The following is a 21271-nucleotide window of genomic DNA, read 5'->3' as shown; positions in this document are numbered from 1 at the left end:
ATTTTTTTTTTTTGATTTTGGTTGGGCCTAATACCGTAATTTTCGGACTATAAGTCGCACCGGAGTATAAATCGCACCAGCCATAATTTGGCAATTTATTCGACAAAATCCAACACCAAGAACAGACATGAACGAGCAACAACAGGCTAAACGATACGGTGTGCTACCGTGACAAACACAAACGAGGAGCTGAGAACGGGCCTGACGTAACATTCAGTTATTTAAAAAAAACTATCACATAAATAACACGTTTATAAAACCATCTTTGTCACTCCAATTCATTAAATCCATCGATCGCAGTTCAAATTATTCCACAGGCCCATACAACGATATATAAACTATATTTTAAATAACTATCACATAAACAACAATATTATCAAACCATTTGTGTCACTCCAAATCATTAAGTCCATTGATCAAATTTATCGTCCTTTATGTCATCCTGGTGACAGAGGACGTGTCCAGAGGATATGGCGCTTTAAAGTGTTAATTACTTTATTTGATTTTTTCTCTCTATTTTTCATGTTTTGAATATGTTCAAGATAAAGATATCAAAGCATGTGAAGTGATCAACTATACTAAAAATAACATGTGAAGTGGTCAACTATACTTGTAAGTAAGTGATGTCTTAATGATCAAGTAAAAATTTGTGAAAAAAAAACTTATATAAGTCGCTCTTGAGTATAAACCGCCCACCCCCACCCAAACTATGAAAAAAAGCGTGACTCGTAGTTCGAAAATTACGGTACTTTGAATAATTGAGGTTGTGACTATTTTTTGTTTGTTTACACAGCCCTATTGTTCATTGCATCTTCATCTTCATGTCTCTGCAAATCCCTACACATCAGGAAGCATAGCAAGTAGGGAGTCAGCACCTGGGATCATTGTGGCATCAGGTGAGTTCCCGAAGCATTTTCCTTTTGACTCTGTTTCTCTAATACTATCAAGCAATAGAAAACTAAACTAAAAAAACACCAAATAAAAACCCATAAAAACATAAGTAAAAAATACCCAAAATACAAAGTCAGGTAATATACTCATTGAGTAAATGAAGCAATGTTGGTCGATTCACGTTTAGATCGTTTTCTTGCAACGGTAATGTTCAGTGTCCAGAGGGTGACAGCAAGGCCATTGCTCTTCCCACAAGTACAAACCACTGTAGATTATCCTGTTGTGATTGAGTCCTTTAAAAGTTATCCCTTTGAGTGCCTGAACTTGCTTGAGTTGCAGCGGAAGGTAGGAGCAAAAAATAGGGAGGACTTTATCCACCCAGGTTTTACTAGCCCTCCTGGCAATTCCTGAATATATCGTATTTGCAGGAAGCCAGCTGCTCTGTGAACACCCACACGAACATAAAAATGTACCGCTTCAGTGAGTTTTATGGGAAAAACACAGAGATATAAATGTGAATTTTACCTTTACATACTTGTATTATGTTATACACAATTTTAAAGAAGGAGACATAAACTCTGAACTCACTTTTGTATCTAATCAGCCCTGGTGGCTGATAATAAATTGATAAATTTACACCTCGCTTACTCCAAAATCATCTCGCTAACTCCAAAATTGTTCCGAGGTGAGTGGTTGTCCATCTATATGTGCCCTACGATTGGCTGCCAACCACTTCAGTGTGTACCCAGCCTCCTGTCTGTGTTTGTCTGTCTGTCGGTCTGTCTGTCACCTTAACTTTTAGCGCCACACCTCAGCACTATCATAGCCACTAACTTGCTGTATATTATTTGAGAGAATATAACATGTACATTGCAACACGTGACACCTCACCGTCATTTCATTTCTGCCTCAGACCAGCAATGTTTCACCCTGTTTTCTGCCAGAAAAAAAAGGAAAGGAAATACTCAGTGTCTCACTGTGGAAAAAAAGTAAAAACTACCAGAAAATGAGACTACCAACCCCCCGGGTGAATTCACAACTCTGTGATATTTACTCCCACATGAATCCTCAGTGTCAATAACTCAGCAGCACATGCCGCAGGTGTCTGGAGATGGCCAAGTTTTCTTCAAAAGTGCGGTTGTATGAACCTTAACTCAAATAAGTGTAAGAAATATGTAAGTGGAGATAAAAACTACATTTTAATCTTTGTATACTTTTTATGAGGGTCGCTTTTAAAATCTATTACCCTAACAACTTTTCCATCCAATAATCAAGTAACCGCCTTCCCCCAGAGTCAGTTTGAATGCTAACATATATGTGCACATGAAAACAAACAAAAAAAAAAAAAATATATATATATATATAGATATATATATATATATAAAAAAAAAAAAAATTCCCCTCTCACCCTCCGCGGGTGGTCTCCCTACTCCAAGCTCGGGTCCTCTACCAGAGGCCTGGGAGCTTGAGGGTTCTGCGCAGTATTTTGGCTGTTCCTAGCACTGCACTCTTCTGGACTGAGATGTCTGATGTTGTTCCTGGAATCTGCTGTAGCCACTCCTCCAGTTTGGGGGTCACTGCCCCAAGTGCCCCAATGACCACGGGCACCACCGAGGCCTTCACTTTCCAGGCCTTCTCAAGCTCTTCTTTGAGGCCCTGGTATTTCTCTAGCTTCTCAAGTTGTTTTTTCCTGATGTTGCCATCGCTTGGTATTGCTACATCCACTACCACGGCCTTCTTCTGTTGTTTATCCACCACCACAATGTCCGGTTGGTTCGCCATCACCTTCTTGTCAGTCTGGATCTGGAAGTCCCACAGGATCTTGGCTCGCCCATTCTCTGTCACCTTAGGGGGTGCTTCCCACTTTGAACTTGGGGCTTCCAGTCCATACTCTTAAATGTTAATATATAATGTTAATATATAATGTTAATATATATATATATATATATATATCCATCCATCCATTTTCTGTACCACGGGGGTGCTGGAGCCTATCTCAGCAGTCATCGGATAGTAGCCGGAGGACACCCTGAACCAGTTGCCAGCCAATCGCAGAGCACACAGAGACGAACAATCATCCGCGGTCGCACTCACACCTATGGGCAATTTGGAGTGCTCAATCAGCCTACCATGCATGTTTTTGGGATGTGGGAGGCGACTGGAGAACCCGTAGAAAACCCATGCAGGCACGGGGAGAACATGCAAACTCAACACAGGGAGGGAGTGGAATCGAACCCGCAAGCTCTGAACTGTGTGGTGAATGTGCTAAACAGTGCGTCACATGGTTGCACTATAAAAATTAACGTTATAACGACTGAAAAGTCAATGCGCAAGCATGTCAAATTTGGCCCTTTGAGCGACCTGTGGGCTGCAGGGGTACGTCCTGGCGTCGCTAATCATGAGCAAAAATGTTATTCAGCATCTCCCTAATCTTGTCACATTTTTAACTGCTTATCTTGTAAAAAAAACTAAACAAAAACACTCTGTTTCTCTCAGTCCATAGTCTGTAGCAATGACCTAACCTCGAATAGGGATGTAGATAACAGTAATCGGAACATATTATAGTCTTTCAAGTGTAATGCCAGCTGTTACTTAGCTAATGTATACATTTCACAACAGTATTGAGAATTAATATGGATTAGGGCAGTCTACATATTTGGGAATGCACATTGAAACCACTTTGAAAGACAGATGTATTACTCAGGATTTATTTGATATTTAGCAGAGTAAATGTCCTGTACAATCTTACATACGTATATGCTATATTTATCTTTAAATCTGCAGCACCATGCAGCAGTGCTCACAATTGCACATTGTTATTGTCTCCTCACCGCATTTAACTGAATTTGTTGAACACTTTTGCAAGCATTCTCTGTTCACACTTTGCCATTTGCTTGCATTAAAGGTTCCTCTGGTTCTGAGCTGACCACCAGCAATGTCAGTGTGTACATAACCTCGGATGCAGGAAACACATGGAGACAGGTGGGCGTACACACACATTGCTATTATGCAACATTGTTATGCATTATGTATTTTGTGGTGGTTGTAGATAAATATGACGACAGCTTACTCTGGTAAGTTACAGGTAAAAAGTTAAAAACAATTCGGGGGGAACGGGGGGGTCAAAACAATTCAACACCGGTCAAAACCTGTCAAGAGGAATTGAGATGATAGACTAATCTTATGCTGGAACACTATTACAGAAAAATGAGACAAGCTTTTGTGGTTGCAGACATAATATTTAGAACGAAGCCAGCAATTAGAAAGACACGTAGGACTGGCCATGAAAAGTCATTATTAGCCCAAATCAGAAAACTATGTAAATCCTAACTTTGGTTATGTCAGAAGAGCCCAAATCAGTGATCAGTCAAGCAAGACAAAATTCTGTTGAGCAACAACCTCGAGAAAGTCAAATAACCAGTGCACGACATACCATGTAAATTATCTCAATCACATGTCGATCATTGCTAGATGAAAAATTAGCCCACATTGTCACACTCAATCTTGTTTTGATCCATTAACTTTTTCATTGGTGTTCATCTGAATTCCACAAGCAATTTAAATTGGAGGAGTAACTTTGTTCAGTGTCGGTCGGGAGCTTGGAGCTCTATTGATCATTTAAAAGAGCTGTTCATTTCAAGGAACTGCATCATGCTATTTTAAGCTTTCCACAGTAAATTATAAGCATGTTATAGGCATGTTTACATATCAAGGGTCTCAAACTCAATTTACCTAGGGGCCACTGGAGGTAGAGTCTGGCGTGAGGCTGGGCCGCATTGGTTTTTTTCATGCTTGACCAAAAACTTTTAACGTTATCATATGCAAGAAAAATAATTATCAAACAGTAATAAATAAATACAATTAGAATAATGAAAACAATATTAATACAGCAGCCATAGAAAATTGAAGAAACCGCATAAACCATAATTTCTGGACTATAAGCCGCTACTTTTTGCTCAAGTTTTTAACCCTGCGGCTTGTCATCCGGTGCAGCGTACCTATGGATTCTTCGTGTTTTTTGTGATGAATTTATCACTTTTATACACTCGTAAAAAAGGCTGTGGACCGCTGTTGTCCGCCACCGCTTTGCTGGACGGAGGGATATGAGTGGTGTTTGACTGGGGAGAAGGGTAGTGTTTGATCGCGTGTCCATCCGCCAGGCAAATAGTGCCGTGTAATTGACACAAAGAAGAGACAGAACGAGATCAAGACGCACATTACTGATGAAAGGAAGCTTTTAGACACAAACCCTCATTATGGGGGGCAAAAAAAATGCATATCATGCCGCATTTAAGTTAAAGGCAGTCGATTTGGCTCTTAACATAGGAACTACAGCTGCTCATCCACTGTAGAGGTTACTTCCGGTCACTAGGGGGCACTGGGCTATTGTTGATGACATCTCGTTGCGTCACCCTTTATCTTTATTTATTTCCTGGTCACGTCTACTCTGGAGTTATAAGTGTAGCTCGCTAGTTGAATGTAACTTAGCGCTTTGTGCATGAATACAATTTTTGCTGGTGCGGCTTATAATCAGGTGCAGTTTATAGTCCAGAAATTACAGCAGTTGCTGACTAGAGAAATGTATTATTATTTACATTCACATGTCGGTATTAGCAGTTCTTTAACCTTGGAAGGAACATTGTTCTGAACATGGCTTCTGCCTACTTCTTGCTGCTAGAGACCCGGCAGCGCTTCCTCTCGCATAGCTGAGCCACGTTTGGTGTGAGGGAGGAAGCAGTTGAGACCCTTAGTAGGGCTTGAAGATGCTCATTAGTAAGGCTGGACCTGTACTTGGATTTAACTGAAATCTAAGGTAGATAAGAGCTTTTTGTACCTCTACTTACAAACTTCTACGATCGGGTTTGTAAGGAGAAACTAGCTTTTAAAGATGGAAATTGACAAACATAAAAGTGTGTTCTTCATGTTTTTATTGTAAACAAGCTGGTTCTCTCTGCCGCACGGAAATAGCTTCCGCCTTTCACTCAATGCGTGCCTGCTCCTACAGCAGGGAATTTTCATGGGGATACCTACACCGGCCGTACTTGACGATACACATGCCTTTGCCATGCTCCTTTATGATTTCGAGTTTTATATTGATAGTCTTAGGAGACATACTCAACTACATTATATTTGTTTTTACACTGCTAATGCACCGAGACGAACAGGGAATGACAGAGTAGCTGGTGCTTTGGTTTGGAAGTCAAAGATCGGTTTGTTAGTAGTTGCAACAAAATTGCCTGTAAGTTTGTTTTGTTAAATAAAGAGCCGTTTATCAAACCCACGTCTTTAACTTTGTTAACGCTACAATATAGTTATATAGTAGATCTGTGGAATAACAACGAGGCTGACGTCAGGGCGCACGCACGGCGATGTTGACAAAGGACGAGGAATTTGGTCGATGGATTTAATGATTTAGAGTGCGCAGTTTGATAACATTATTGCTTATGTAATAGTTATTTGATATATAATTTATATATCGTTATATGGGCCTGTGGAATATTTTGAAGTGCAAGAGCCGTCAGCGGCGCGCACGCATTGTTGACAAAGGACGATTGATGGATTAATGAATTGGAGTGACGCAGATGGTTTTATTAACGTGTTATTTATGTAATAGTTTTATGAATAACTCTGAATTTTACGTCAGGGCCGTTCTCAGCTCTTAGTTTGTGTCTATGTCACGTTAGCATACCTATTGTTTAGCCTGTTGTTGCGACGCTGCGTCAGCAGCGCGGCGGTTGTTTACATAAAGGACAAAGATTGACTCGACGAGCTGCTGCTGACGCGACGTTGCGCTGCTGTCGTCACTTGAAATTCAAATTACAGTAATCTCTTGCTACATTGCGGTTCGTTTATCGCGGTCTCACTTTTTTTTTTTTTTCTTTTGAAAAATAAACATATATAAGTCGCTCCTGAGTATAAGTCGCCCCACTCAAACTATAACTAAAATTACGGTAGTTGAGTCAGTATGATATGGCTCCTTTAACCGGGACTTATTTCCATTGAATTTAGTTTTTTAAGGTTTTTTTGTAACAGATGAGAGTCAGATCAGAGCACGTTTAGTACTTTGTTAGGATTGCAAGTGGTTAAAAAAATACTTCAGAATTTGACTCGTTCTTCCCAATTTTTGTCTTGGCCTGTAGATCTTCAATGGGGAGTATGCAGTCTTGTACCTTGACCAAGGAGGAGCCTTAGTTGCAATAAGGCATACTCCACTTCCCATCAGGCACTTGTGGTGAGTCATAGTGAGAGAAGATCTACCATGACTCATTCCTATAAAGTATTAAGTTCATCAAACAAAAAATAATTAGTTTATCGTCTAACCAGGAGACCTTATTTTAATAGAGTGAACACCTTTCAAGGCTCTAGACTAGGTAATCTGCATTGGACAATCATTTGATTGCACCTTCCTGTCTTCAAATTTCTCGAATCTAACTACCCCTGATCAATCTTCATTTGGGCGTACCACCTGAGCCCCGTGCAGAATTGGGAATAAAGTGATTAGACAACTTTCAGGGTCATTAGCTTGTGCATACAGTGTGGGTCCCAAATGTAATTGATGTTTGTGCTCCCAGGTTAAGCTTTGATGAAGGACGGCAGTGGAACAAGTACAGCTTCACCAGTACTCCTCTGTTCGTCGATGGTGTGCTGGGAGAGCCAGGGGAAGAGACTCTAATCATGACGTGAGTGGAAATTTGTCATCACAGAAATCAATCCACCACACATCACAACAAACTACAAACATGCTTGTCCTATGTATTAACCCCCAATAAGATGTTTGCATCTGTTTCCACGACACCCATCATTCCTCACTGTTCTCTTTTCAAAAGAAATAAGGTTCCTCTCAAGGTCTTGGCAACTTCGAAACTGTCCCAGTTTATGTTCACAAGGGACCCAAGCAATGACAAACAGCAACAGCACAAATGTACATTTGAAACCCACACAAAAGTCATTGATGTGGTCCTACAAAATTTCCTTTAAAAGGTTTTGACTGCATGAAAAAGAGGGTAGCTCTGAGGCAACGACTTACTGCATTCGAAACTACATTTGCGACCCTTCCTTTTGTGTTCTTTCACAATATTACAATAGCCAGTGTGTGAGTGTGCTGTATGGCATTGTAGAACATTGTAGATTGCAGAAAGGCAAAATCTGGCTGGGATTCTAATGATATGACGTCAATGTATAAGAGCATCACAGAAGACTTGGCAGGGCACAACTGGAGTGAACAAACAGAAAATGTCCCACATTCTAATCATGGAGAAAACACAGGTGGTGACAATTTGCTGGGTTTCAACTGAAAATGGTTTTCCAGCGGTTTCTCTTCTCCGAAAACAAAAACACACAAATGTATAATTAATCTATCAGCCTCTGTTATCTTATTCTTAATCTAGTTTTAGTCTGGATGGGGACACACACATGATAAGGTCCATTTACATTTCAGTAACTATTTGTTTGGTTGTTAACTGCTTAAATGTTTTCTAATTTTTGTTTACGTTTTCTTTTTTTTCTTCAAATTTTAAATCTAAATACTTGAGCATGACAAGAGTAGTCAGGTTTCTCAAGGGAATACGTAACCATAGGGTTAATCACTCAAATATAAAATAGGAGTCTTTAGCTCAAGACTGTCCTAGGAACTACACTTAAATAGGATGTCATTTATTATTTGCAATTTTAGCGATGGGCATATTAATCGAATGCTCGAAAAATATGTCATTCGAATGGGATTTATTGCTGATCACTCACATCTTGAAGTAGTTTATTTTGTCTTAAAGTAATGGACATCATCGTGTATCTAGTAGATAGTATCTACCTAATTATCTGCCCAATACCACTATTGTCAGAGTCTGTAACAGTGGGAAAGAAGATACTTTTTATATACAGTTTTTTTATTCTCACAGGATATTTGGCCACGTCAGTCATCGCTCGGAGTGGCAGTTGGTTAAAATAGACTTCAGGTCTATTTTCAACAGGAGATGCTCAGAGGCAGATTATCAAACGTGGCACCTTCACGATCAGGTATCATACCAGCACAGGAATACTGATTTATAGTCGTGTAATCATGCATAGCAGAGTCATAGTACATGTTCTCAACTCACCCGGGCTTTCAAGATCATGCTAAAGCAGTAACAAATGCATTCAAATGTGTGCATGTAATACCTCAGATTGTCCACTTTCGTAGATGGTTAATTTCTTGAAAATAATCTGTAATACAATATACACTTACATGTTTTTTGTGATATTTGCAGTTTCTTGTCTACAATATTGTGTCAATTTCAAATTCAGTGTCAATGTATTGCTAGCAATTTGTATTTTATTGTCTTTGAATTTATTCCTGCTCACCCGAAAGAAAAGCAATTTTGCATTTTGTTCACGTACTCTACCGATTCTCAACCAAATTGTGGGACCTAAAAAACAAGGTAGAGACTGTAGTGTGATTTTTAGGGTAGACAATTGATCTCTAGCGTTTAGGCCTCTTTATCACAGGTTCTTCAGGAACGTAAAAGCCATCTTTTTTTTTGGGGGGGGGGGGTTCAATGCTTTCTCTTTTATTACAAGAGACATTCATTAAGGAATTGAATTGGGTTAAATGCATCAATCAAGAGAATAATTCTTGAAATAAGATACACTGGATAGGATAGGATTTGATTGGATAGGTTACAATACTTTTAGACAGTAACTGAGTTTGAGAAAACAAACACTCACTGACTGCTACACATTGTAGACCTGTACAATCAAATAAAATTAAAGACATTTGATCAATTCTGTGACTTTTGTGATTGTAATCTTGTGAGAGATGCAATATACTGTTCAGACACAGATCATTTTAGGTCTGATTGAAAGCTTTTCATAATAGTATTAGGCAATGGAGATCCAGTGAAATTTAGGAACTGTCTTCACTTTTTAAAATGGAAAAAATACAAAGCAGTGTGTTGCTAAACATTTCACCATCAACACTCACAATGTAGAAAGATACCCTGGACTGTGATTTCCGATGTTGAGCTCTCTAAACGCTAAACATGCATACAGTCACATCTGATATGTGCTCCATTTAAAATATTTTTTCTGTATACACAGGAAGCCATCAACCTGATCACACCTGAAGCCTAACCGGATACTTGTTTTCCTTCTCTATAGTTAGCTCTTTTTAAACGAGGCATCCACATGATCAGATTGCTAATGATTTGAAATGTAACACAGAACAGATTTAAACCAATACCTTTCTTTTACATTGACTTTCAGTCAATCACACTTAGCAGAATGTTGTGCTTAAAGAAAGCTGTGCAATGGAAAAAAATGCACAAAAATACTGTAACTCAAAATGCAATACATCTTTATTTAAAAATCACTTTCACAACAGCTGTTGCCCTAACAAAGCACTTTGCAGAATGAGGCACAAGAGGTGTGTACAGATGTTTAGCATAGCACAGCATAATCCCAAAACAGATATGCAAGCCATTCTACAGTGAATATTAACGATGCAAATGTGCAATTCCTCATGGTGTACATGAATGTTTTCCTCAAAGGTTTTACGACAGATGTGACAGTTGAAAACCTCTTTTATGCATCTTTCACCTTGGCATTTCTTTTGACCCACAGGGAGAGCCCTGCCTGATGGGAGTGAAAAGAATCTATAGAAAGTTGAAGCCCACATCCAGGTGTGTTATGGGAAAACTGTACTCGGTCTCAATGTCATCAGGTCCTTGTGACTGCACAGAGGCTGACTTTGAATGGTAAGCTTTTTGATGAATAATTCATTTTCTTGAAAATGTTATTGTTATTCTTCATTTTTTTTACTATTCACAGCAGTAGTAGTGGAAAAGAAATTGGAAGCAACTAGGCTTTTGTGGAGCAATTACAAGTAGTTATGGAGTTATGGCGTTTGACTCAAATAATTCTGCGCTTGCCTTTAACCCGGACCTATGGATTTACTTGGAACTACTTTTACGTCTAGTCATAGATTTTAACATTTTTAATGGTATGATGTCCTTGTCTGTCATGTTTCGAAGTTACTCCGCATTATGAATAATGAATTGAAGCTTGAGTTCAAGAAAATCACAACTAAATTGTAATATTTGGCAGAAAAATGGCAATGCAATTCTTTCCTTAAAATTCATCCGTCCATCCATTTTCTATAACGCTTGTGCCCACGGGGGTCGCGGGCGTGCTAGAGCCTATCCCAGCAGTCATCGGGCAGTAGGTGGGGGACACCCTGAACTGGTTGCCAATTATTTTGCCTTAATTCACACCCAACACCTCATCACAAATTGACTGGTGACTAGTTCACTTGGGTTCTGTAGCTCCGCTTTTCGTCAGCTGCCCATGTCCAAGATGTCATTACTAACTGTAGCTTTGTTTGAAGCAAAAGTAAAACATTTTCAACCAGCTTCTTTTCTTCCATCCTGTGCCTGCAAGTCCACAGATTGAGGCTGCTCATCACACCATTTTTGTTTGTTTCTTTCTCTTCTTTCTTTTTTTTAATCACAAAGCACAATAACTTAAATCTGGAATGACACCACATTTGCATCTGTGTACTCGTCAAAATTATTAGGACGATTCTTTTTCATTTTAGCGAAAGACTGCTGTTGTACCATTAGATTATTACTCAACACAAGTGCAGACTGTAATTTTATTACTTATGAACGCAAATTATATATTTCATTTTTCCTGTGATTTTTCAATACTAACAGAATACTAAATCGGAAGTACTCTTTTTGGAATACAAAGCTAGCCCTTTTCACAGTGGCTTCCCTGTAAATTGGTATATCAGAAGGAAGACTTATTTCAGACAGAGCGCACCATACATGTCAAAAGTGCAGGTTCATGCATCGGTTGCAGCTTAACCAATTACCGTAATTTTCCATGTATAATATGCCCCATGCATAATACGCACCCTAAAAATGGCATGTCGATGCTGGAAAAAAGCCTGTACCCATGTATAATACGCAGCCAAATTTTGACTCTTACTTAAGTCCGTAAACGTAAAATTATTTCAGAAAAAAGATCATCTTTGGGAACAACCGCTTTCTTTCCTCTTCCAGGTGCTCTTGCTGAAGCCTTCGCTGTATCAAATTTATTGTTTTTCTTCCTCCAGAGTCTTGTGTTTGATTCATTGACATCAAATTGGCGCGCAGCTGCCCTATTGCCTAATTCTTCTGCCACTTCAATGACTTTATTTTGAAATGCTATACTATAACTTGCTCTCTTAACCATTTTGATGAAACTGCTAATTAAACTGAACTATCGCTCTTTAAATAGTTGACGTGTCTTGCACATCCGTTCTGCGCATCGGATCCATAGTGCGCATGCGCAGTGATACTGCCTCCGTATGATATCCGGTCTGCGATGGAGATTAAAAAACAAACAATATTTGACAATAACACACCATCATGGATTGCACCATCGCATCAAACGATGTGTCGTCAATTATGAATCTTACTGACTAAGTGTGTTGGGCAGGATGGCTGAATGCGATGCGCGATTGACAACAAACAAGAAGAAAGGTGATTTAAAGTTTTATTTCGAGGGAGATTTTCTTGAAAAATTGTTGTGCCCATGCATAATGCGCACCCCAGATTTTAGGACAATTAAATTTTGCGTATTATGCATGGAAAATCACGGTGAGATAAGTACAGTCATGTGGCAATGTCAGCCGATAGTGATGATTACTTTCCACCCTTTGGACGTGGCTGCCGTTATTCTGCCTCTGTTACACCAATGGCTACTACAACTAGGGCTGCACCAATACTACTATTGATGCTGGTGCCAATATTTTGTCTCTGCTTGTACTCATAAAAATGCTCTGATACTGACACCCGATACCAGCCTTACTGCTAATTCGACCTCGAAAGCATAACGAATAGCATTGATTTGGCAGTATTAGCCTGATATACGTAGCAACATATACAGAAAGATGCTATAACGAAATATAACGTTTTGAACGAAATTGTGATTAAAAAATGTTATTCGAGTGAAACTTATGCTATGTTCACGAAAAGGGTTGGGTTTGTTTTTTTGTTTTTTAACAAATACGCATTTCCATCATCCCTTATCCTAAACCGACCTTTTACACACTACAACAAGTTTGTGAAATCTCTTTTTTGGATAATGGTGTTGTCTGTGCTTGGATTCTTACAGTGATTATGGCTATGACCGACGAACTGATGGCAAGTGTACTCCTGCCTTTTGGTTCTATCCATCAGCGATGTCCCGGAGTTGCCCCACAGGGATGACCTTCCTGAACAGCACTGGGTAAACACAGGCTGCGAACTGATTCACAGGCTGTTGTTAAATGTGTTGCTCAACCTACATTCAAGTTGAGGGATATGGGGGCTGTGGGCTATAAAGTGATCCCTCGCCACTTTGCGCTTCATCTATCACGTATTTGCTACTTTAAGGGTTTATAAGTGATGGGAAAACAACATTTAAATATCAGCTGTGCGGGGCGTACTTCTGAGCAATGCGCATCACTGAAGACGAGAAGCGAGGCAGCCAGCCTGTCACGAATGAGACAGGACAGCCATGTGCAACACGGACTCTTCATTTAGGGAAAAGGGAGGCTGGAATACCAGCAGAGCAGGTGTACGAGGCGACTGACGAGCCGGGTCGAGCAAGTCAGAGAGCTCCCGTCGTGTGCGGCAAACAGGGGCAAAAAAAGCTTGTGGTCGGGGACAGGCAGAAGGTTGGCCCAGAGTCCATTTCGTTACACAGCGTCACAGGCAAGCAGGAATCAGGTGGCAGGCATACGTGTGTCAAAACAGACGAAACGTCGACGACTGAGCTATATACATGCCCTAATCACCGGGTAACATGGGACTGGTGGAGGTGATCAGCGCGCGCAGTTACGTACTGGTGATGCGTGCCCCTGAGCACAGAGGGCGCGTGAGCAGGTTAGCTGTGACAAACCGACTCTCCGGAGCTAATGCGTGAAATATGTGTGTTTGGGTCGAAATGTTAACTTAATTATTATTTTGGTAAAAAAAACACACTTTTATTGTAGCACCCCTTCATATTTTAAAATGTCATTTTCCCTCTCGCAGTCCAAACTTGAGATGATGCCCTTAGAATCGAGCAGTAGTAATGGGACATTCCTTCCTAGTCTCAAATAATTGTCAATACAAAACCATACATCCATACACCATACATATAATAATAAGAATAATTGTATATTACTTCAATGCTACATTTATTCTTTTATGCCATTCACTTCGTCCAGGAGTGCCAGCTGGTCGTGGACAAGCTCACCGATTAACATGTCAGCATAGCAATGAGATTCCCGAGGCAAGATTTAGGAAGTCAACTGTTCATTTGGCAGATGGAAGCTTGCAGCAGTATTTGAAGGCACTTTATTCTCAATTTAATTAAAGAAACGGTCGTATTTTCTATTTTTATTTAAAGAAAATTATATTTATTGTTACTCCTATTTTAGCATGCTTGTATTTACAAAATGTTGGCTTTGTGGATATATCTTTTATAAAACTAAATCAGCTCTGTATGTAATGAATATTTATGTTTTGGATGTCATCTTGTTTTGAAACCATTGCTTTCATGTATGTTTTCTGTAATCACACAGAAAGATGACAACAGCAATGAGCTTGTTATCCTGTAGTCTTTGTAGATTTAACTTTTTTCCACATTTGCTCTATGGATTTGAGACTCATATTTTCCATAAGGATTTTTAAATGCATTTTGTGAGATAAATGCAGTTTTTTTTTATTTTACCGTATTTTCTGCATCATAAGGCGCTTTGCTTTAAAAGGTGCAGACTCAATTTCGGGGGCTCGTTTGGATTTAATCCATACACAGGGCGCACCGGATTATGGCGTGCATGTATGCTATAATTTACGGTAAAGAAAAAAATAAACAGTGAGTGCGGTTTTACTTCGTTCTAGTATTTAACCATGTACTCTACTGTACTCACATTATTGTTAAACGATATTCAGATGCAAATCCATCAAAGTCATCTCCTGGATCCAAATTAAACACTTGGAAAAATTTGTCATTAAACATTACAAGTTCTCTCTTGTAATTGTCTCGTTGTCACATTGATATTTGGCAATGATCCCGGCTTTCCAAACCTTGACTTGTGCCTCGTAAGTATGTCTCTCTGCTGATGCCATTTTAGTGGGTCCTAATGCTGTTTGCTTTGCACAAACCAATAGTATTTATTAGGGGTGTAAATCGCGGGTTTTGTCTCGATACGATATAATATCGATATAAAGAACTACGATACGATATTTGCCGATATCTTAAAGCCTGCTGCGATTCATTCACGATATATCGCGATATAGTGCTCTACGATCGATTTTTTTTTTAAAATAAAAAATATAGAACAATATCCTGATTTATAACAATTCATACGCAAAATCAACAAGGTACTGCAAACTCTTTATTAAGGAAATTACAAGACTATTGTAGTATACAAAGTGCTTATTTTAACACTGAACTTTGACGTCAGTGACGTCGATCACCGCGTGGTAGGATTTACAAACTGCACGTGTCTTGTTCGTTGAGTCATCTTTTCTTTAGAATCCAAAGTGCTTCCAAAGAATGACTTGAAGCCTAAAGCGGAGCCAATTTCCTCGTCTTTTTGGACACTAGCCATAGCACCAGCCCAGGAGCCGCGTACGAGTTGTCGACTCCCCTTTCACGTGGCTGCTCTGCTCACAACACAACAACGCCGGGCGCACTGCTCCCGGAAAAAGGAAGCAAGCAACAATGAATTGGATTTCAAAATAAAGTCGCGTCTAATGTCCGAGGTCAAACACGGCGATATAAATCGATGTTTACGTTTAGCATCGATGCCAATAAATCGTAGAGCATTATATCGATTAATCGATGTGTATCGATGTATCGTTACACCCCTAGTATTTATTTAACAATTGCAGCAGAGGTACATACAAGTTCTCTGATTGGTTTACAACCCCGATCTACGTAAAATGTAATATCCTCTGATTGATTCATCGGGTCACCATATTACGTCTACATAATACGGCCCTGTGTGGCGGCAGTCACACAACATTTACAGATTTTGGAATTCGGTCCATTCGTTTTTTGAGAAAATTAAAGGCTTTTAAGTGCGCCCTATGGTGCGGAAAATCAGGCCAACTTTGTTTTCTTTTAGATACAACCCCTTTTTTTTTATCTAGACTCCAATTTGCTTAGTTTCAGAATGGTATGAATGATTTGGCATTTACTCTGGCATTTATTGTGTTAGTCATACCCATGTTTGTATTTTTTATTTTTCCCAAAACTAGTTACAGGAAGGTGGTCTCAAACAATTGTACAGATGGGGTCATTGTGGAGTACACAGCCAAAAGGCAGTATTGTCCCATGCAAGCCCCCAAAGGACTTCACCTGGTCACCAGTGAGGGTACACTGTCAGCTGTACTGGGCACCAATGTCACCTTTCTCGTCTTTCTGGAGCAGGTAACACTTTGTTTTCTCAACTTTACAGACTCAATGAATACTGGATATTGGTGCAGTGCAGTTTATCACTACTGCAAACGAGGTTGCTCCAGCAGCTAATGTTCTTCTCAGAGAGGAAGTGTTGGATGCTCAGGGTATTTTGAGCAGGTGCTTTGACATGGTGAGAAGCCAAAAGATGTCCTGGCACAACTATAACCTCTTCTCACACACTGAACAAAGCAAGTTCTGCAGCAACCCTTTTTAGACATGTTGATTGATTCTTTGGCTCTATCGCAAGAGTCTCACAGTGGCCCAAACTAGGACAAACGGGTCTGGACAACCAAGTGCAGCATGATGCAAGCTTTAGTGAAATGAGGGAAAGTGGAAAACTCGGCTCGTTTGACTGACGGTAATTAGTAACTGACAGGTAAGAGGAACGATTCTGGCGGAGAGCGCAGTAGAGCAAGTGCGCAGGGCAGCGGGGCGCAACGCGTAATCGTGGTCAGGGCCGAGCGGGCGGTCAGGACGGGCGGTGATCAGAACGTGGTCAAGGACGGGGCAAGCCGTCAGGACGGGCAAGTCGTCAGGACAGTCGGCGAGAAAAGCATGGTCAAAAACAGGGAAGTGGTCAGGGCGGGCAGTGAGCAAAGCGTGGTCAAGAATGGGCAACTGGTCAGGACGGGCTGCGATCAGGTCAGTGCACAGACAAGGTTAGCAACGGGGTCAGTGAAAGAGTGTTCCTCACTCTACCTTCCTTCCAAGAACCACACTGGAGACAGTTTGCCCTTTTTAGCACTTGGAAGTGGAGAAAGCCTTCATCACCTTATAGGATACAGAAGTGCTTGAAAACAGTCTGACTTTCGCTTCTTGCAAGAGAATATTTGAGAGAAAGCTGGGTGGGGGTGCGCGTGAACATGTTTCAGGGGTCTCCAATGCAAACTGGTTAATCAGTGCAGAAGGTCTTAGCTCTTTATTTTATAAGGTTGTGGAAAAAGATACTAGTGGAGCATTTTAGTTAACTAAGAAAGAATGTTTTTGAATCATTTGGAAAGTTTCAACAACTAGATGTGGAAAATTTCCACGAGTCAAGGGCAGGTGGAAGGTTTTAACAAAGCTAATGATTCTAGTCAACATTCCAACATAATCATACGATCAAAATAATTTGTCAACAGTCAGACGGATAGAGTACAGTTATCTTACGAGTGACATCACAGACAAACTCAGGGTTTAAATAGCGCCATCTAACAAGCAGGAACAGGTGGTTAGCTAATTACGTGGGCGTGGCTGTTAACGACTGACGTCAAGGGGAAAACTACTGGCTTGGTAGCAGGCGAAGCAGGGCTGTGAGAAAATCCCTTGAATGTGACGGATTTTTTTCTTTCATTAAGTTGCTCTCACAGGCCTTGGTGATGTCAGATATATTGATTGTACAGGTATGGGGTTGTTTCTGCAGGGCACATATGCCTGTTGCACCTCCTACTGTGCCTTGGGTCAGCTGCAGGGTCGTCATCCGGGGACCACCGCTCATCTGAGCTTCACTCACTTTAATCCCGGAACGTAACCTGGTGGTGGAGCGGTGGCAGTGACGACCCCCTGCAGCTGACCCATTTTACTGCCTTGACCCCCAATCTGTATCCCTCCTCCTCAGCTACAGCTAGAAGCCTTCATTACCTTTCGGAGTTTAGCGCCAGTTGTTCCCACATCTCGAAGCAGCCTTGTCGTCGATGTGTCGTCGGTAGCCCCGACAGCCCACTTCTACTGATGATGGACCAACCTGACTCTTCACACTCGGCAGCCAGATCTGTATATTTGGCTGCTTTATGCTCGTAGGCAGCTTGTATTCCCTCCTCCCAGGAGATGGTGAGCTCTATGAGCATGGCAGACTTAGCAGTAGCAGCAGACCAAAGCACTATGTCTGGCTGTAGTGAAGTGGTGGTGATTTCACGGGGGAACAGCTGTTTGAGGATGTCGGCTCTCATGTTCTCATCCCTTGCCTGGGACGACACAGTCCGTTGGCCACGTCAGCTGGTGTCTCCGCTGCTTTACCCTGCCCTCAGAAACCTGACAGGAAGCTCTTTGGATGCAGATTGGTTGTTGGCCTCTTTTCTACTGCTCTCGAGAACTTTAGCCAGCTTCGTCAGGACTTGAAAACGTTTCCTGTCCATAAAATCAGGTTAAGCTCATTTCTCACGTCAGGATAATTATCCCAATGCCCTGTCCTGACAATCGTAAAGCTTAGCAATTACCGTAATGGTTTAGTACAGGGGTGCGCAAACTACGGTCCGCGGGCCACATCCGGCCCACAGGACCGTTTAATCCGGCCCGCCAACCCTGAATAAATTGGATTATTAAACTTTTTTTTTGTCATTTTGCCTGCAATGACTGCGTTTCCCCAGTAGATGGGGAACCGCTCGCCTGCGCATTTACTACCGGAAGCCGTGTCAGAAAGCTTGGCGCACACTCACAAGTGCGTGTACGTACTCAGTAGTACGGACATGGCGCACTCGCACTCTGTTTGTATCAGTCCCGAATTTAGAGCGTGGGCTGTGACGACAGCATTCTTGTAACTCGCGCGCTGAGCTTTCAGATACAGTTTTATGCTAAAGCCACCCACAAACCTTCCCCTGGAATCCTTCTATTAAAATGAGTCGCCCAAGGAAAAGCAAGGTGGACACAGTGCCGAGTGTTTAAAAAAGAGTGGCCAATTTGGCTCGACGTACGCGACGTGACGTTCAGCCACATAAACATCAACATCAACCCGTCACAGATCGAGGTAAACGGACCAACACCTCGGATCTCTCCTAAGAATTGCCACGACAAATTTTACTCCAGACTATGACGCACTAGCAAAAAAGGGAGACCAACAACACTGTTCCCACTGAAAATGAAGGGGAGGCATTTTGAATATGATTTGTACACATAGCAGGGATTGAAACTAGCGACCATTCTCATTTTCAAACAATGCAGGATGCTCAAGGACATTGATGCACCACCTGTTTGCGACTAATCTTAACCTGTAAAGTTCTTAATGCTTACTTTAAGGAAGTGTTTCCCGTTTCCTCACCTCTGTTACCAGGTGTTTGTGAGTTAAAACTCTGCTCTGATTTTCAGATACCCCTCACCGTGTTGCTGTTTTGATTACTTTATTTGGATGTATGCTTTCACCAATTCTTCAAGATGATATATTTGGTCAGAATGTTCACTTGGGTAGCACGTCCGCCTCACAGTTAGGAGGGTGTGGGTTCGATTCCACCTCCGGCCCTCCCTGTGTGGAGTTTGCATGTTCTCCCCGGGCCCGCGTGGGTTTTCTCCGGGCACTCCGGTTTCCTCCCACATCCCAAAAACATGCTTGGTAGGCCGATTGAACACTCCAAATTGTCCCTAGGTGTGAGTGCGAGTGCAAATGGTTGTTTGTCTCTGTGTGCCCTGCGATTGGCTGGCAACCGGTTCAGGGTGTCCCCCGCCTACTGCCCGATGACGGCTGGGATAGGCTCCAGCACGCCCGCGACCCCAGTGGGGACTAAGCGGTACAGAAAATGGATGGATGGATGGATGTTTGCCGTTTGATGTGATCTCATAAAATAAACATCTTTCATTAATCTGACCTGCAGGCACTGAAGTGATGGAGACTCATATTCATAATAGCAGTGTCGTATTTTATGAGAATCACTGATAGCAGTTTTTAGTGAATTGTTATTATTATTTTTTTAATGCTGTTAATAAATGCATTTGTTTTCAAAAAACTTGTTTGGAATATCCATGCTTTACTACCTACTAAAGGCCAAAATCTTTTTTGCAATGACCTTTACAGGTCGCTTATATTACTTCACACAAACACTACGTCCATCTGCTCCTGGTTCGGCCCTCCGGTCCAAATTTAGAACCCAGTTCGGCCCGTGAGTCAAAAACTTTGCCCACCCCTGGTTTAGCAATATAATCCCAAAAAGTATTTCTGATGTTATCCATTTATCATAATTGTGTACGTCTGTGTGTCTTATGTGTCTGTAAGAGGATGTTAAAGATTCAAGAGATTCAAGAGTTTCTTATTCGCCATGTTTGAGCGTGCCAAACTAGGAATTTGACTTTGGTAAATCACACCCTCTGTTCAACATTTAGGTGACTAACAACACTCAGGACATGTGAAAATGGCAAATATTCTCAAACATCCCCTGATCTTAAACTCCCAAAAGGGCAAGGAAAAACTCAAAACTCCAGCCAGGGGAAATGAGAAACCTTGAGAAGAGACCACAGATGGGAAGGTCCCTTATCCAGGATGATCAGGCTGCAATGGATGCAGAGAGGACACATAGTACAAACAGTCCTTCTTATTTTGTTTCCAACATTGCAATCAGATGCTCACTTGAAACAGATGAAGTGGACAGTTATTGCTGGTTTCAGTTAATCTACCATGCATTCTGATACACTGCATTATCTAAATTCTATCTGGTAAGGTGGTTAAAGCAACAGCAATAAGATATTTGCTTTAACAATAAGTTGATTTCAGTTCTTGTTTTAATTCTTAAAAAACTTATAAACAATTTGTGTGGCCTTGTGGCCACACTATATTCCCAGTATTGCCCGTTGCAGGCCATGGCGACAATGCTGGGGGGCATGATGGGCAAAACTGTGACAGGCGGTTATTGCTTCAGATACCTGGGTATGTTTTCCAACTGCCAAAGACTTGCGGCAGAAGTCACAGTGTACAAAACTTGGGCGACTGTGGAAAAAAGGGGTGAAAGGAAATTATCCTGACAGTACGTAATAGAGTGGATGAAAACTCAATGGGAAAAGGCTGTAGTAGGACCGGAAGCTCCACCATCACGACACACACCAGAAGCACCAACAGTTATTTAACACAATTTATTCACTGTACAGTACTGGATTTTCTTGCTTGGCTCTGAACAAAGGCGGATGCTTCTTGCTCTGCTCCTGCTCCTCCCTATCTCCCGTCCAAGACTATCATGCCAATGAGGTCTCC

The 21271-nt window shown here is 41.2% G+C and overlaps 2 protein-coding genes across 3 annotated transcripts in view; one reads left to right on the top strand and one right to left on the bottom strand.

Moving 5' to 3' along the window:
* Window positions 1-18265, bottom strand: part of LOC133151488 (uncharacterized) — a 32201-nt gene extending 13936 nt beyond the window's left edge. Inside the window, exon 1 of the mRNA XM_061274568.1 lies at window positions 17965-18265. Within this exon, the coding sequence (XP_061130552.1) occupies window positions 17965-18170 (206 nt within the window). The 5' untranslated portion in view covers window positions 18171-18265. The remainder of the gene's footprint in view (window positions 1-17964) is intronic.
* LOC133151487 (VPS10 domain-containing receptor SorCS1) overlaps window positions 1-21271 on the top strand; it is a 214455-nt gene that overhangs the window by 124094 nt on the left and 69090 nt on the right. For both annotated transcript variants that reach the window (XR_009713916.1, XM_061274566.1), the window contains exons 11-18: window positions 794-896; window positions 3797-3873; window positions 7032-7123; window positions 7464-7571; window positions 8787-8904; window positions 10486-10619; window positions 13024-13137; window positions 16143-16314. Coding sequence is in view for 1 of the 2 variants with exons in the window: in XM_061274566.1 (XP_061130550.1) it covers window positions 794-896; window positions 3797-3873; window positions 7032-7123; window positions 7464-7571; window positions 8787-8904; window positions 10486-10619; window positions 13024-13137; window positions 16143-16314 (918 nt within the window). In the remaining variant the exon portion in view is untranslated. The remainder of the gene's footprint in view (window positions 1-793; window positions 897-3796; window positions 3874-7031; window positions 7124-7463; window positions 7572-8786; window positions 8905-10485; window positions 10620-13023; window positions 13138-16142; window positions 16315-21271) is intronic.

The sequence above is a fragment of the Syngnathus typhle genome, linkage group LG3 (genome assembly GCF_033458585.1).
Source record: "Syngnathus typhle isolate RoL2023-S1 ecotype Sweden linkage group LG3, RoL_Styp_1.0, whole genome shotgun sequence".
Taxonomy (NCBI): domain Eukaryota; kingdom Metazoa; phylum Chordata; class Actinopteri; order Syngnathiformes; family Syngnathidae; genus Syngnathus; species Syngnathus typhle.
The sequence above is the reverse complement of the archived record's forward strand: the minus strand, read 5'-3'. Positions and strand labels throughout refer to the sequence as shown.